At 34.6% G+C, this 16,811-nt stretch overlaps 1 protein-coding gene across 1 annotated transcript in view; it reads left to right on the top strand.

Annotated features, from left to right (window-relative positions):
* Positions 1 to 16,811, top strand: part of Malrd1 (MAM and LDL receptor class A domain containing 1) — a 504,118-nt gene that overhangs the window by 23,407 nt on the left and 463,900 nt on the right. The window contains exon 2 of the mRNA XM_013014599.1: positions 5,359 to 5,499. Within this exon, the coding sequence (XP_012870053.1) occupies positions 5,359 to 5,499 (141 nt within the window). The remainder of the gene's footprint in view (positions 1 to 5,358; positions 5,500 to 16,811) is intronic.

Below are 16,811 nucleotides of genomic sequence, written 5' to 3'. Positions count from 1 at the left end.
CCTTGTCGGTTCTTGCTGGTGTTGAGTAGAATCCGCTCGCCTGCTGCGTCTGGCTCCTTCGTCCCGGACTCTCTGTGTGAGCGCTCAGGTATCGCCCGGCTGCGGTCTCCACCGCGACCCTGCCGCCGCCACCGCCGGCGGCTGCTGGCTAGTGTTCAGATATGTATTCTTGCCTTGGCTTTCTCTCACTTGTCTAACTCTCTGTCCTGTGATGGCACACTTGGTGTGTTTCTCTGGCTTAGGACTGTTCACTGGAACTCTAAAACTGCTTTCTATGCGAGAGCTTGTTCAGATTCCAGCTTCTCCTCCGCCATCTTGTTGCCTCTCTAGACAACTCATTTTTGAGAAGAGTTCTGTAACTGTTCAGTAGAAAAGTGGCAGACTTCAGTAAATGGTCATTTGAAAATTTATATACACCTGTTAAAGTAACAGAGTGAGACCTGGGTGTGGTGGCATATGTGTGTAATTCTAGCACTTGGGAAGCTAAGTCAGGAAGATCCTGAGTTCAAGGCTAGCGTGGTTCACATACCAGAAACACTGTCTCAAGAAAACAAACAATGAATTTCAACCCTTCACTCTTACCATGTACAAAAAATTAATTCAAAATGAATTGATATCTATAGTTGAGAAGTAAAATTATTGAACTCTTAGAAGAAAGCCAGGGAAAAGTTTCATAATATTTGACTTGTATTCATTTAACATGACACCAAAATTACATGCAATGAATAGAAAATAAATAAATTGGATCTTATCAAAATGAAAACGTTTTTACCTAAGTACACTATTACTATCAATAAGGTAAAAAGTTGGTGTATAAAATGGGAAAAACTGTAAAATTATATATCTATTAAGAGACTGATCTCTTAAATATAAAATGAACTCCAAGTTACCAGTAAAAAATCATGAATAAAAATAGATGAAAGACTTTAGTAGGTTTTGCTTCAGAGATGGTCAAATATCTAATAAGCTTATGAAAAGATATCAATACCATTAATCATCAAGATAATACCAAAAACAAACGAACAAAAAAGAAACCACAGTTGGATTTCACTTCTCAACTGTCTGCATGAAATAATAAAACAACAAACAAAAATGTCCTAAAAATAACATGTTTTGGTGGAAATGTGGAGAAATTGAAACACTTACTGTTGGGACCTTAAAATCTTGTAGTCACTTCAAGAAAATCAATAACAGAATTACCATATGATGCAGCAATTCATTGTATACATGTACCAAAGAAAATGAAAGGAAGAAGTTGAATAGAAAGTTGTTTACCCATGCTTATGGAAGCATTATTCACAATAGTCCTTGGCTATCTGTGTGTCCAATGACAGATGAATGGATGAGTAAAATGTAATTTTATATGTACCTTTTGTATTTATTGACAATAGAAAGAACAGGGTTTATGATCAGCCTTGAAGATATTATACTAAGTTTTAAAAGTTTTAAAAGAACAAATACTGCATAATTCCACTTACATGAGCTCTGTAAAGTAATCAGAGTAAATAGAATGGTGATTGACAGGTTTGTAAGGAAGAGAGGAATGAGGTGGTACTGTTTCCTGGATATAAAATTACAGTATTGTAACATGAAACATTCTTGATCAATAGTAGTAATGGGTCTACATTGTGAATGGATTATCAGAGAACTATACACTTAAAATGGTTAAAATGGTAAGTTTCATGTGATATATACCTTACTAAAATAAGAAGTATTATACCTTTTGTTACAAAAAGATTACAACTGTGCCTCATAAAAGTTTTAGGATTTGAATGAAAAATGTACATTTGAATTTTGGCCCAGGAAAATTTGAGAAAAAATGGTGGAATTGCTTTTAGTGTTTTCTACCTTGCTTTTTTGCTTTCTAGATTTTTTTTTAGTTATTATGCTGTCTTTTGAAACCTCTTTGTTTTGATGATTTGTCCATGCTATATTTTCCTGAGTTCATGCTGAGTTCTTCACTGTTGCCACAATTAAATGTTTATTTCATGTGGATTCCTCAGAAGTGTGTATTAGGCAGTTTCTTGGATATAATTTAATATTTTTTTATTTTGATATGGTACAAAAGGTTGAATCCAGGAGACTTCTCAAGCAATTCTTTAATGAAAAAATTTGACACTGTGCAAGCCTTCCAAGTTCATTTCAAAGCACAATGTCAAGCCAAACTCCCTCTTTAACTACACAGTAGAGCTGACCTTTAGGATCATAAAATTGGAAGTGAAACAATGAGTTTCACAGATGAAAAAGCACTGGAATTTTTTGCATAAGTTTCTTGTACACCTCATTGCTCCTTATATTGCTGAAGTCCACACAATATAAAGGTGACTGTGGTAACTGTCTTCTGTATGGTGGACAGATTGTAGCAGAGAGTTTGAGATTTGAATGAGGATGTGTGCCATAGGAAACTAATTAGCAAGCCAGCTAAAGTTTGAGGAGGTTTAAAAATTTATGGTTCTGTAATGGGAGAAAATCAATGCTTAGAAAAACTTCTGATATGGACCTCGAGAGCTTGTTTGGAGGTTCTAGCAGGGGAGCGCAGCTTCTCGTATACCCTTGACCGAAGACTGGTCCTCTTCGACCGACCGAGCTCTAGGGAGGAAGGGGACACCCGCTGATGTTAGGGAAATTAGCCCCAAGATAAGGACTCAAATGTTTTTCCTTTCATGCAATTGTTTCTGCCACATTTATAAGATGATTTCGTTGTTGCTTTGTAGGTCCCCACTGTATAACCCCTGCTCTCATTGTATTTGATGTTGGTATAATTTGTGGAGGGGAAGGGGAAAAAAACAAATTGTTTAAATAGGGATACAGGTGGACTCTTTGCAACAACGAGATGTACAAGACGTTATGTCGAAAAACGAACTTTACAACCTTGGAGGTGGGGGTGGGGGGTGGGGGGTTGGAGGGAGGACAGGGATGGGAAGGGGAAACAAAGGAGGAGGCAACAATGCTTGATAAGAAATGTACTCATTACCTTGCGCATGTAATTGTAATCCTTCTGTATGGTATTTATACAAAAAAACCTTATTAATTAAAAAAAGAAAACCTTCTGATATGTTTTTGAATAGTACAACAGTTCATGATTGCTTTTTAAAACAAAATTAGTTGAAATTTTGTGTTGATTAGATTCATTTTGTACCAAAAAGAAACTGTTGATACTATTTAGAAGAAAAAAATACTTTGTCTATTTTTCTAGTTTTAATGCTTCCAGAAATTACCTTGGTTACTTTGTGTATTTAAAAGAACAAAACATTGCAAACAGACATTACCTAAGCAATTGTGTGGCAAGGTAATTACTTAGTATTCAAGTACTATTTTTCTTTCTATGAAAAATGTTCATGTATTTATATACATAATTGGTGACATGTGGTGGTAAAGTAGAATACTTCATAATTATACATCATTGGAAAAGTTGCTAAGAACTAAAAACTAGAGGAAGGGTGCATATTCATGTAAACAGCATAACCAATCAGATGGAAACAAAACCAGCACAGTCATGCATTGACCTCAATTCACTCTAGGAGATTTCATCATTGTGACATTATAGAGAGAACATAAACTCAGTATAATCTGCTATACAACTAGACTATAGTATAGTTACAGTTGCATGTATAGTCTGTCTCCATCACTGACTGTAATTTTGTACTGTACTGCATGATTCTCTCTCTCCTCTCTCTCTTTCTCTCTGTCTCTCTCTCTTTCTCTCTCTCTCTTAACCTTTTCATGATTCATAAACTAATAAAATTTCCTTGCTCTTAGATAAAATAATGTCAACTCTGTAAATACTATTTCATTAGAATGGATAGAGTCTTTGATAGGTCTTTAATTCTCTACCTTTTATAAAAATGGGACAGTTAATTACAATTGGGTGTTGGAGCCCTGAGAGCTACAGTTGTAGAATATAACAGACAGGGCACTCAGTAAGTGGTCTATTTTGTGCAAGTTACCGAATATATATAAGACATCGTCTAAGTAGCAAATGCCTACTTTATTAATAATGAAGCAGATTTAGTTGAGATTATTAAAAAGTCAAGTTTCTCTTTTTATATACATTTTTATTGTATGAATACTGTACAGAGGGGTTACAGTTACATGAGCAAGGTAATGAGTACAGCTCAATAGAAAAAATTTCTAAGTTAGTTTCAGATAATATCAACAAAATGTGGCAGATACATGATTACCTCTAAAATATTTTTGTTTGGAAAGATGATTAAGTGAAAACTATCTTCTTGTGACTGAGTGGCCAAGCACTATTTGCCAGCCTATTTTATGCCCACTATGGCTAAACAACCTGCCAGCAAAATAAGCAGCTGTTGAAAGAATACTGTCCATTCTTGTTAAGGTCTGCATCTTAGGAAGGAGCTACCTGCAATTCAGAGCATCTATTTTTAGGATGTGACATTTACAGATGTCAGATAATGGGGGGAATTGCACATGGTTAAGTATTAGGAACAACCAACCATTCAAATCCTTTACAAGCTTCTTGGGTCAACATTTGGTGTGAAACAGAACATCAGGCTTATCAAGTCAATGATAAAATTTCACAGAGAAGTGTGTAGTTAATTCAAGAGTTATATTTCATGGATGATTGAATGTCAGTCAGAAGGCTCTCTGTGAATTGATCATCTCAGACCTGAAATTCTGATGTGATTCAAAATTGAGTTGAAGATGTAAACTTAATAATAATATGTTGTGTTGATCCTGGGGCTTAAAATCAGGGCCAGGTTACTGTCTCTGTCCCTTTTGCTTAAGTCTAGTGCTCTGCCACTTGAGGTACAGCTCTACTTTCTGGCTTTTTTGGTAGTTAATTGGAGATTAGAGTCTCTTGGGCTTTCCTTCCTGGACTGGCTTTGAACCTTGATCCTCAGATCTCAGTCTCTTGAGTAGCTAGGATTACAGGTGTGAGCCACTGTTGCCCAGCTAATAATAATTTCTTATATTTCATGAGACATGAGTTGTAAATTATTTTTATATACATTATGTCATTGGATTGTAATAGCAGTCATTTGTGTCAGGCAAGACTGGGTAGTACTATTCTAATCTACCATGGAGGGAAAGGGTTAGTTGTGGTTAAATGGTTTAGTCAAGACACTCACTTAACAAAAGCCCCAAATCAGTTAGATCCTGAATCATCTAACTTCATGTGACATTCTTTCTTTTGGACCACATAGGTTTGTATGTGTGAGAATGCCAGTCACAAAAAAAAAAACTCTAAGATAATGCCATACTCAAAAAAAGTTTTGCATAAGTAAAGTAGACTTACTGTCATTTTTTGCCAGCTTATCTTTTTCTCCTATTGTTTTGTTTCTTAAGAAGCCAAGTAAGGTTCTGAAAACTATTCTCTTTTCCTCCCTATAGGTTCAAATTATGAAAGATGTGACTTTGAGGATGGACTCTGCAGCATGAAACAAGATCAAAACCTGCCACTTAATTGGGCAAAAAGAAATGGGGAAACTGGTCTTTCACCTCCATTTTCTGATCACAAAGGTGATATAACAGGTAAATGCTCTGAATTTATTTTATTAATCCCATAATGTATTTCTATTTTAGAGCATCAAGTTATTTAGTTAGGCTATGTCGCTTGTACAAATAAGAGATTTCATTGTAACATTTCCATACATACTATGATGTACATTGATCATATTTACCTCTCTATTCACATTTCTTACTTTCTTCCACACCTCTAATAGACTCCAAATATCCTTTCCATCCTCAACTTTCACAAGAAAGAGAATCCATTTGACTCTCTTATTACCCCTTAACATGATGATCTCTAACTCCATCCATTTTCCTACAGACAATATGCTTTTTTTTTCTTTAATGTCTGATATACCACTGTGGATATATACCTAATTTTCGTTGTTCATTCATGTATTGAAGAACACTGAGGCTGTTCTTGTAACTGGACATTATTGTGAGAAGTATTGTGCAAGTAAATATTCCCAGTTTCAAATCACTCAGCTTGCTTTTGCATAACAGTTCTTAGTTGTTTGATGCTTTCAAGATTTGATTTTCAACAATAGAATTTTTGAATTTTGTCCTACTTGGGCTCGATTTTTATCTTACTTGAGCTAACTAAGTTTCTTGAATCTGAAATGTATGCTTTCTGTCAGTTTTGGAAAGTATCCTGCCTTTACTTAGGCAATTATTTTCGTATCCTGTTATTTGTCACCTTTTCTTCACATGTATCAACCATCACTTAATTAGTCTGTGAACCTAAAATGAATAAAACCTCATCATGTATTTTGATCCTCTTTTCTGTTTCAGATGGGAAAATTTTAATTGAACTATGTTCAAGTTCATGATTCTTTTTATTTTGCTAAGAAAGATTTCCAGTGATTTTTCCTTTAAAAATCAAATATTACATTCCTCAATTCTAAGATTTAAAATAAGTTATTTCAAATAATTTTTATCTTTCCATGCCTTATGAGTACATTCCTTTATCTCATTGTTCATTACTATAATCATTTTAATATCCTTGACTATACCCTCTAAGAGTTACCTTCTCTTGAATAGCTTTTTCCATGGTGTAATCACATTGTCTCAATTCTTCATTTGTTAATAGTTTTACATTACATGTAAATGTAATGTAAAACATGACTATCAGTAGTCATGTTTATGACTACTGATATTAGAAAGACTCAGTGTTCTGCGTTCTAGAATATTTTTTTCAGAGTAGTGATGATTTGTTTAAATTAATTTGCATAGATTCAAATCATGAACTTTATGAGTTTTTTTTTTTGTATGGGCAGCACCCAAATATCAATTTAACTCTTTAAGCCTTAGCTGCCAGAAGTAGTCTCTATACTTACAGGTTTTAGTTTTAGCCAATCTTGACTAGAATTTCTTTTTAGAGTATAGGACACATCTATCATGGCTTTCTTTGCTTGCAAAATTCTTTTTCTCTGTCACACCTGGTTGTTCTAGGTACCTCTTCCTAGCTCCCAGGCATTGGCTTTTCTATAAGACTAATTTTAGACCTATGCACCGTCTATAAAGTTGTCTTAACCTCAGTTCAAACATTGAAGGAATATGTCTAACTTATTTTGATCTCTTTGAGTTACTATTCTTTTAAAAAATAGGTACATGCTGGAAGCTAGTGGGTACACCTGTAATCCTAGGTACTCAGAAGGCTAAGATATGAGGATTGTGGTTCGAAGCCAGCCAGGAGAGTAAAATTCGTGATACTTTTATCTCGAGTTAACCACAAAAAGATGAAAGTGGAGCTGTGGCTCAAGTGTTAGTGCCTTGAGCACAAAGTTTATAGACTGAGAGTGCCGAGGCCCAGAGTTCAAGTAGCACTGGCCAAAAAAAAAAAGTACAACTGTTGTTTAACTTTAAATCCTTCTGAAGCCTGAGCTTTTAGACCTTTCTTGTTTTTCAATGTAATCTTTATATTTATCACCCAGTTTTCCATCTGAATGAACATTAACTTCCCCTAATGGGCTCTATGCTGCCCTGTCTCAAGGGCAAGAGCCTCATTGTCATTCCTTAACAGATGTCAGGCTGCATAACAGTGAGTTGGAATATTTTACTTGGAAGAATCTGAAAAAGACTAAAAATTCAGAAGAGAATCTCACATTGCTATTCTCTAGATTGTGTTTTACAGCCTTTATAATCTGAATATATGTTTATTTTGAAATTAGTGAATACTGAGTGTTCATTTATTTCTCTTTCTGCAATTTTAAAAACTCTTCAATGACCATCTGCTTTGCTCCATTCACATCCTGTTCTCAAACCTGCAAGTATAAAAGTGAAGGAAAACACAATTTTCTCTAGTGAAATTTCAATCTAGTGATAGAGGCATAAACTTTAAGCCTGTGGTTATATATGTTTAGCAAAAAGCCCATATGACAGCCTTCTCATGACCTTATACATATTTAAAAATTCACAATGTGAAATGGATTGCGTGCACACTTGTACATGTGTGCTCTGTGTGTGTGTATGTGTATGTGTGTGTCTTGAAGATATTGTTTGATGGTATCTATAGTTTTTAACTTGAGAAATTCTAATGGAGTCATTAATGTATTCCAATTACTTGTGTACTTTTTGTTTAAAGGTCCAAATTGTACTTTTAAAAATTTCTTAGGCCAGCCTATGTCCCAATTATTGTAGTCTGCCATTGGGTTGTGAGACTAGCCATAAATAATATACAAATATTTATCATTATTCTGTCCTAATAAAACTTTTGTATTGATAAAATAACTTATAATTAACTTAAATGAATGCCGCATGTTGTAAAATACTATCCTTCTTTTGGATTTCTTTTTTACTTATTCATGTTTTTGCCATTTCAACATTTAACAACCTTTCTGGTCTCACAGAACATGTAAAAATCTGGAAATGGCTAGGACTTGACAGAGCTGGTTTGCCAACTTCTAGCCTTTTCACTAAACACTAATTGGAGATTATACCTGACACAGTACAGTATTAGAGATTCAAGAATAATGATATAATTCTCCTACTAGGAGCACACAGACCAATTAGAGTAAATTTAAGAAAACAATTAACTAATGTTAGTAAAATTACATGTAATCAAGCATCAAGAGAGTCTTCATTTAGGTTTGATACAGATGTGAACAGTGTACACTGTTGTTCACATTTGTAGCGAATATCAGAGAAGCACATTTCGATTCTGTGTAGAAGAATTAGCTTTATTAGGCTATTGTTCATAAACTCAATTGAACTTTCAGGTAAAGGAAGAGATTTGATTATGCAAATGTCCTCTTATCTAAGGGGAATGCTTTGCATGACATCCAGTAGATACTTGGAACTGTGCTTTTTCCTGTATCTATCAACTAGTGTTAATTAAATATTAAAACAATATCAATAAGTAGGTCGATTATAATATGTGAAAATGGTATTTAAGCCTTATAAATTATTTTCTGAATTTTCCATTTAATTGTTTTTTGATTGCAGTAGATTAAAGGTATCTGACCCTGAAGAATGCAGAGCATTCTTTTGGAAAAGGGATTACTGTAGGACTGAAACTTATTTTTAGAATAAGTGCATAAGTAAGATGGATAATGAAATGGCATTACAGTTTATTCCTCCACTTGTTAAATTTTAATATATGGCATTAAATTATTTCAGAAGTAAAAAGAAAATATTAAAAAGAAAATTTAGTTTAAGTATATTTAATATATTCATGGATGGGGATATGTTTTTGCCTTTGTCTGACCAGGCAGCAGAGTGAGATGGAGATATGGAAATGGCTGATATTTTAAGGGCAGATGTACTCAGTATGGAATAATTTGTTCTTTTTCCAATAGTTTCTTTTTAGTGAGCTCGTTTCTTCCAGAAATTCTTATCATTTTCAATCTAATGATATCAAGGTCTTTGATGTATATATGTGTGTTTATGTGTTGCTTGTGTATTTGAAGTAAAGATGAGGTTTCCAGTAATTCAACATCTGTTGTGTAGTGAGTGATACAATTTCTGCTTGTTCTCCATTTTTTTTCCAATTGAGTTATAAATCGATGAAGGGATTACAGTTTATAACTTAGATACTTAAATTAACTGATAATATATCAGTGAGATTTCAACATGTAAACTTAGTACTCCAGCTGTCAAATTACCTTAAAAACTAATATTGTTCTACTAATATGAACTAAGAAAAACAATACATTCTCGAATTTATCTATTAAAATGTAGAAATGATTATATATTCCTTGCTTTCTTTTTCTTTGAATCACTTGCTTTCTTTTTGGTGAGATTTTCATCCTTATTGGCATGTAGCCTATTTGCAGGTCAATTATATATGAGTTTATGTTCCTCAAATGTAACAAAATATAAATATCCAGTTAATGGTAAATGAAATAAATAAAATAAAAATTGAACTATATATAATAAAAAATGACATATTTACCAAAGCCAGATATGTTGGTAGAAAAATTTCTCAGTTGAATTGATTGAAAAGTAACCCAGCAGATGTTGGTGGTCTGCATAGGAATTCTGGGTATTATGTAGTAAGCACTTACTTCATCCTAACAAGTAAATCAATTAGAGACATCTATTACTTTTAGGCTTTATGAATTTTAGTCAGCACTTTAAAATGTAGCACATTAATGTCTACTTGATTGTGGTAGGCAGAATCCTAAGGATGTTCCCTACCCTAGTTATTCAGTCAAACATAGACACTGCTGTTAAGGAACTTCATAAGTTTGTCTAAATGACTAATCTGCTGATCTTAAAAAAGGAGTATTATCCTGGAATATTCATCTTGGCCCTACATATAACATGATCTCTTAAAAGCAGAAGATGTCATTATCAGAGAGATATACTCTGAAGTCTTGACTTCAATTGTGGCTTTGGAGATGGGGAAAAAAAGAGACATAAGATACAGATGTGGGCACCTTCAGAAGGGGAACATCATGTGTTAATAATTAACAAAGGAATAAGGACTTCAGTCTTAACAGCTGCAGAGAAGTGAATTCTGTCCACAGCCTGAATAATTTGAAAGTGGATTTATCCATTCAGAAAAAGTCCAGCCTGCCAATATGTTAACCTTGTCCTTTTGAACATTAAGCAAAGATTCACACAGTTACACTGTTCTTGGTATTGGGTCCTACAGAAACTATGAAACAATACATTTGTGTTGGCTTATCCACTAATTGTGTAATAATTTGTTATGGCAGCAATGAAAATGAATACTGAAATTTCCAAAGTTTTCATGAAAAGTAACTTTTGTAATTTCTTGATGTCCATTCATGCTTATAATTGAATTTTCAACATTTAAATATCTTTTTACTTAGTAATGTAGAAAAAATTCTCTATTTAAAAGCTAGCATGATATAGATTCGTGACTCTGAGCAGTAATTAGTAGCATACTTTGGTAACAAATCTCTATGATTTCTTTTTTTCTCTTTTACATAGTCTTAATTCCTCTAGTTGCTCATGTTTGCTTTTATTTTTCATTCTTTAGGACATTGAAGCCATTTATGTTCTAGCTTGTATAATTTTGATGAAGTCAACTTTATTTTCCACCCATATATCCATCCACCTATATTTATTTACCTGTTTTACTTTTGTATGTATTTGATTCCTCAACTTTGGCATTAGTGGCCTGTAGCTTGGCAAGGATGGTTGCTGTGGCTTTCTCTGCAGTGGTGAACTGCACTTGTATTGTCCACTTTGAATTGTAGATTAAGCCAGGTGGGAGTACTTCAAACCTCTGTACCTCTCTGGTCAGCATCATTTTCTTTATTGTCCTCTGGAAATTCCTCTATCTCCTGGCCTCCTCAGGGATTTCCTAACCTGCCATTCAAAGCACCATGACTTGAAGAGAAGTCATGATGAACTTCCTGTTCTTCTTACTCTTCCTTGACTTTCCAGGCATATCTGCAAATTTTACACTAACACATTACTTTTTCCCTTTAGTGTCGTCTCAATCATTTTCATCCCGGTGCATAAATCAATCCTCATTTTATTTATTTGATCTCTCAGTGCCACTGTTCTCAATACTACCATCAGGTGTAACTTTTGATTTATTTATTTATTATTACCATAAAGGTGATGTACAGATGGTTTATATTTATATAAGTCAGATAAAGAGTATATTTCTTTCTGGACAATATCACCTCTTTCCTTGCTTTCTCCCAGTTTTTCTCTCCCATTCCCACCTACAAGTTGTATAGTTCATTTTTCACACAGTATCTAATGAGTATCACTGCTGCATTTGTTCACCTTTGTCCCTCCATTTCTTTTTTTTAAATTTTATTTTATTGTAAAGATGTTGTACAGAGGGGTTACAATTACATGAGTAAGGTAATGAGTACATTTCTTGTTGAACATTGTTACCCCCTCCTTTGTTTTTCTCCTACTTTCCCTTCCCTCCCTTGCTCCCCCCACTTCTTCCCCTCTAGAAATGATAAAGTTCATTTCCAACATAGTGTCTTATGAGTATCATTGTTGCAATGGATCATCCTGTGGCCTTGCTTCAGCATTTGGTTATTCCCCTTCCCCTCCCCAAATTAGAAAAATGTATATGTAAAATGCAGCATACCAAAATCAAATACAGTGACAATAGGAGATATACCATGGGGGAAGAACATACAAAAGAATTTTAAAAAATCACATAGTACATTAAAAACAACAATTAAGAAAAACATCTTGTGTCCATATCTTGGGGTTCATTTTGTTTAGCATCACCTTATATGGTCATATGTACATGACTTTGACCTTTTCTGCTCATCTGATAAGATTATCCTAGATACATACTAATTATTACAAATAAGGGAAACCATGGGATGTCTATTTTTGGGGTCTGGCTTACTTCACTTAACATGTTTTTTTCCAAGTCTTTCCTTTTCTTAACAAATGGTGGTGTCATTCTTTCTGATGGGAGCATAGAATTCCAGTGTGTGTGTGTGTGTGTGTGTGTGTGTGTGTGTGTGTGTGTGTGTGTGTGTATATGTTTATACACACACCACATTTTCTTGATCCATTCATCTACTGAGAGGCATCTGGGTTGGTTCCATATCTTAGCTATAGTGAACAATGCTGCAATAAACATAGTTGTGCTGGTAGCTTTAGTATGGCCTTGTTTGTGATCATTTGGGTAAATGCCCAGAAGTAGATTGCTGGGTCATAGGGGAGCGCTATGTGGAGTCTTTTGAGAAACCTCCATACTGCTTTCCAGAGTGGTTGAACAAGTTTACACTCCCAAAAACAGTGCAGTAGGGTTCCCTTTTAGCCACATCCTCTCCAGCAACTGTTGTTATTAGAGATTTTGATGATAGCCATTCTAACTGGAGTGAGTTAGAATATTAATGTGGTTTTGATTTCCATTTCTTTTATGGCCAGAGACATTGAGCATTTCTTCATGTATCTATTGGCCATTCTTTTTTTTTTTAATTTAAATTTTTTTTATTTTTTTTATTGTGAAAATACTGTAAAGAGGGGTTACAATTACATGGGCAAGATAATGAGTACATTTCTTATCAAGCATTGTAGCCTCCTTCTTTGTTTCCCTTTCCCATCCCATCCTCCCCCTGCCCCCCCCCACCAAAGTTGTAGTTTGCTTTCCACATAACGACTTGTACATCTCATTGTTGCAATGGGTCCACCTGTACCCCTATTTAAACGATTTGTTTTTCCCCTTCCCCATCACAAATTATAACAACATCAAATACAGTGAAAGCAGGGTTTATACCATGGGGGAGGGACATACAAAGCAACAAAGAAATAATCTTATAAATGTGTTTTAAACAATCCCATGAAAGAAAAAAACATGTGAATACATATCTTAGGGTTCATTTCCCTAACATCAACTTATCTGACCTTTTCTGCTTGACTCATACATATACTAGATATTGCAAATAAGGGAAACCATGGGACCTATGTTTCTTTGGGCCTGGCTTACTTCACTTAATATTATTTTTTCCAAGTCTTTCCATTTCCTAACAAATGGGGCAATGTTATTCTTTCTGATGGAGGCATAGAATTCCATTGTGTATATATACCACATTTTCTTGATCCATTCATCTACTTAGGGGCATATCTTAGCTATAGTAAATAATGCTGCAATAAACATAGTCGTGCTAATAGTTTAGTGTGGTCTTGTTTGTGAACATTTGGGTAAATGCCCAAAAGTAGGATTGCTGGGTCATAGGGGAGGTCTATGTGGAGTCTTTTGAGGAACCTCCATACTAATTTCCCAAGTGGTTGAACAAGTTTATACTCCCACTAACAATGCAGTAAGGTTCCCTTCTGTCCACATCCCCTCCAGCATCTGTTGTCTATTGCCCATTCTTATTTCCTCTTCAGAGAAATCTCTCTTTAAGTCTTTAGCCCACTTATTAATTGGATGGTTGTTTTTTTGAGGATTTGTTTTTGGGGGATTTAATTTTTTGAGTTCTAAGTATATTTTAGATATGAGACCCTTGTCCATTGTACGGCTAGTGAAGATCTTTTCCCAATCCATTGGCTTTCTATTGATCTTGCTTGCTATGTCCTTTGCCATGCAGAAGCTTTGAAGTTTTGTGCAATCCCATTTGTCCAACCTTTCTTTGATTTGTTGTGTTTCTGGGTCTTTGTTAAGAAAATTTCAGCCTGTGCCAAGGAGACCTAGAGTTTCTCTTATTTTTTCCTGTAATATTTTCTGGGTATCTGCTTTGACTTCAAGGTCTTTGATGCATTTGGAGTTGATTCTGGTACAGGGTGATGTATAAGGATCTAACTTTAGTTTTCTAGAGGTGTTTATCCAATTTTGCCAGCACCATTTGCTGAAGAGGCTTTCTTCCATTCTATTTTTTGGCTCCTTTATCGAAGATTAGGTGGCTATAGGTCTGTAGCTTCATTTCTGGGTCTTCAGTTCTGTTCTATTGGTCCTTAGGTCTTTTCTTGTGCCAGTACCAAGCTGTTTTGATTACTATGGCTTAGTAGTAGAGTTGTCCCTCCATTTCTGTGTCCCTCCATACCCACCCAAAGACAGATCAATGAACAAATAAGATGAAATGAAATGAAAACATAAACAGCAACAAAGAAAAACAATATTTGTTTCCACTTCCTGGAGTTCATTTTTGATTAATACTATTTTGTATGGTCAGATACACATGTCTATGTGACCCTTTCCTAAATTTATCTTGATCTGTGACTTCAAGAGATTCATCAGCTTCACTGATGCTGGGAACATCATCATCATAACACCACAGAACAAGGTCAGGACGTTATACCATATGTTCAGCTTGCTTACAGGGGCAAAGATCTAGAGTAAAGCCTTCTTTGTAGACATACATCTGTAAACTTTGGTGATGAAGTAGCCAGGTATAAAAACAGAAAGTTTTCTGTCAGATAGAAACTATGAAACACCATTTCCAAGGAAAGGAAGAATAAAAAATTGCTCAAGTTGTTGGTCCATAGGCTGAGGTGTTCTTAAGGAAGGTGACTTGTGACCAGGAAGGGGAATGCCCTAGAAGAAGCTGGTGGAAGGAGCAGGCATGTATCTGGTATCTCTACTTCTTCATGCTGAGTATCCTTGACTCAGTTGAGCCCTCCTTTTTTATATGCTACTTCTAGCTTCATCAATTCCTGGTAACTATCTGAATTCACTTTTCATGAAGTTATAGAATACATTGGAATTTCACATAACATTTTCTGTTACTATCTCTTTTAACTGTGGCTGTTATACTGGGTTAAACTCCATTTCATCCCATTCTACAGGTCTTGAATAATCTGTTTAGGATCTTTCTTCTTCATACACTATTTTTCTGTTCTTCTTTCATACTCTTCTCAGGTTTTCTTTCAGGATTGGCCCATAAGGTTCATAAACTTTCTACTCTTAAGGGATGATGGTTATCTTGGATCCATGAAAATCTGTATGGTTTACTTTTTCTTTTAAAGAAGAGAAGATAAACTGTACTGTTGAACTCCCAAGAGTTTTAAAACAGAAATAAGGCAATATATAGATCTTCATCTCAATCTTTCAATCAACTACTCAGATCCTGTCATTATGACATCCACACTGTTCCAGGGTGATAGTTTTCCAAATAGATGTGGGCCAAGAGACCAGACTGAGTTAAAAAACACTATCTTACGGTTTTAATGGAGATTTAGCTGTTTCTTAATCTGCATTTCTCTATGTATCCGTAGATCTTTGACTGCTTTCTAAAACAGTTGAAAAGTTGATTCAGTTTTGCCAGTTTCTCAAAATGATTTTTGGAAAAGATTCAGAGGTCTTTACTCTGTGACTTTCATTGACATACCTTCATATTTTGTTATATGTTTTATGATCATAAAAAGTGAACCCCTCACTCCCACCATTGTCACCGAAGCAAGATATATAGTTGCATTCACAGAGAGCTCGCTAGCAATCTTAGGGATTTTTTTTATTTGAGGATATCTTTTAGGTGGTAAAGATTTCATAAAAACATTTAGTGGTTAATAATGGTTGTTGGTATAATGAAAAAGTATGAAATAAAAGCAATGTCTTTATGGGAACAATATATACAGGGAACAAATATAAATTTCAATTTGAAAGAGTTTACACATAGGATTGTTATTTCTTTTCTAAACTAAGTCATATTTCTGTCTAGGAAAAACACACTTTTCTCTTTTTTTAGAAAGCTTAGTAGTTTAACTTCTGTTTGCTTCAGGGCTTGATCCTTGTTTTGATGATCTGTTTCTGGAACAAAGGCTTCTTCCTTTTGGAAATCTTTCTGAGAATAGATATTATTTCAGTGTTAAAATGCCTACCTTTTTGAGTTCCTTTCAGACAGTTGGTAGCATACAATAGGATTTATGTTTCTCCTACTCACATTTAGTCTTATCTCTCACTCAGAATTTGGGAAATAAAGGAAATACAAATCTGTTTATCAATAATTGAGCAAAGTTAAGATATGGAACCAACCCAGATGCCCCTCAGTAGATGAAAGGATCAAGAAAATGTGGTATATATACACAATGGAATTCTATGCCTCCATCAGAAAGAATGACATTGTCCCATTTGTTAGGAAATGGAAAAACTTGGAAAAAATTATATTAAATGAGGTAAGCCAGGCCCAAAGTAACATAGGTCCCGTGGTTTCCCTTATTTGCAATATCTAGTATATGTATGAATCAAGCGGAAAAGGTCAGATAATGTGATGTTAGGAAAATGAACCCCTAGATATGTATTTTAATGTTTTTTCTTTCATACATGTGTTTCTAACGCATTTATAAGATTATCTCTTTGTTGCTTTATATGTCCCTCCCCCACAGTATAACCCCTACTTTCACTATATTTGATGTTAGTATAACTTGTGGAGGAGATGGGGAAAAACAAGTCGTTTAAGGATACAGGTGGACCTGTTGCAACAATGAGAAGTACAAGT

The sequence above is a fragment of the Dipodomys ordii genome, unplaced genomic scaffold (assembly GCF_000151885.1).
Source record: "Dipodomys ordii isolate 6190 unplaced genomic scaffold, Dord_2.0 Scaffold24, whole genome shotgun sequence".
In the NCBI taxonomy this organism is placed as follows: Eukaryota; Metazoa; Chordata; class Mammalia; order Rodentia; family Heteromyidae; genus Dipodomys; species Dipodomys ordii.
This window is presented reverse-complemented; position numbering and strand designations above follow the sequence as displayed.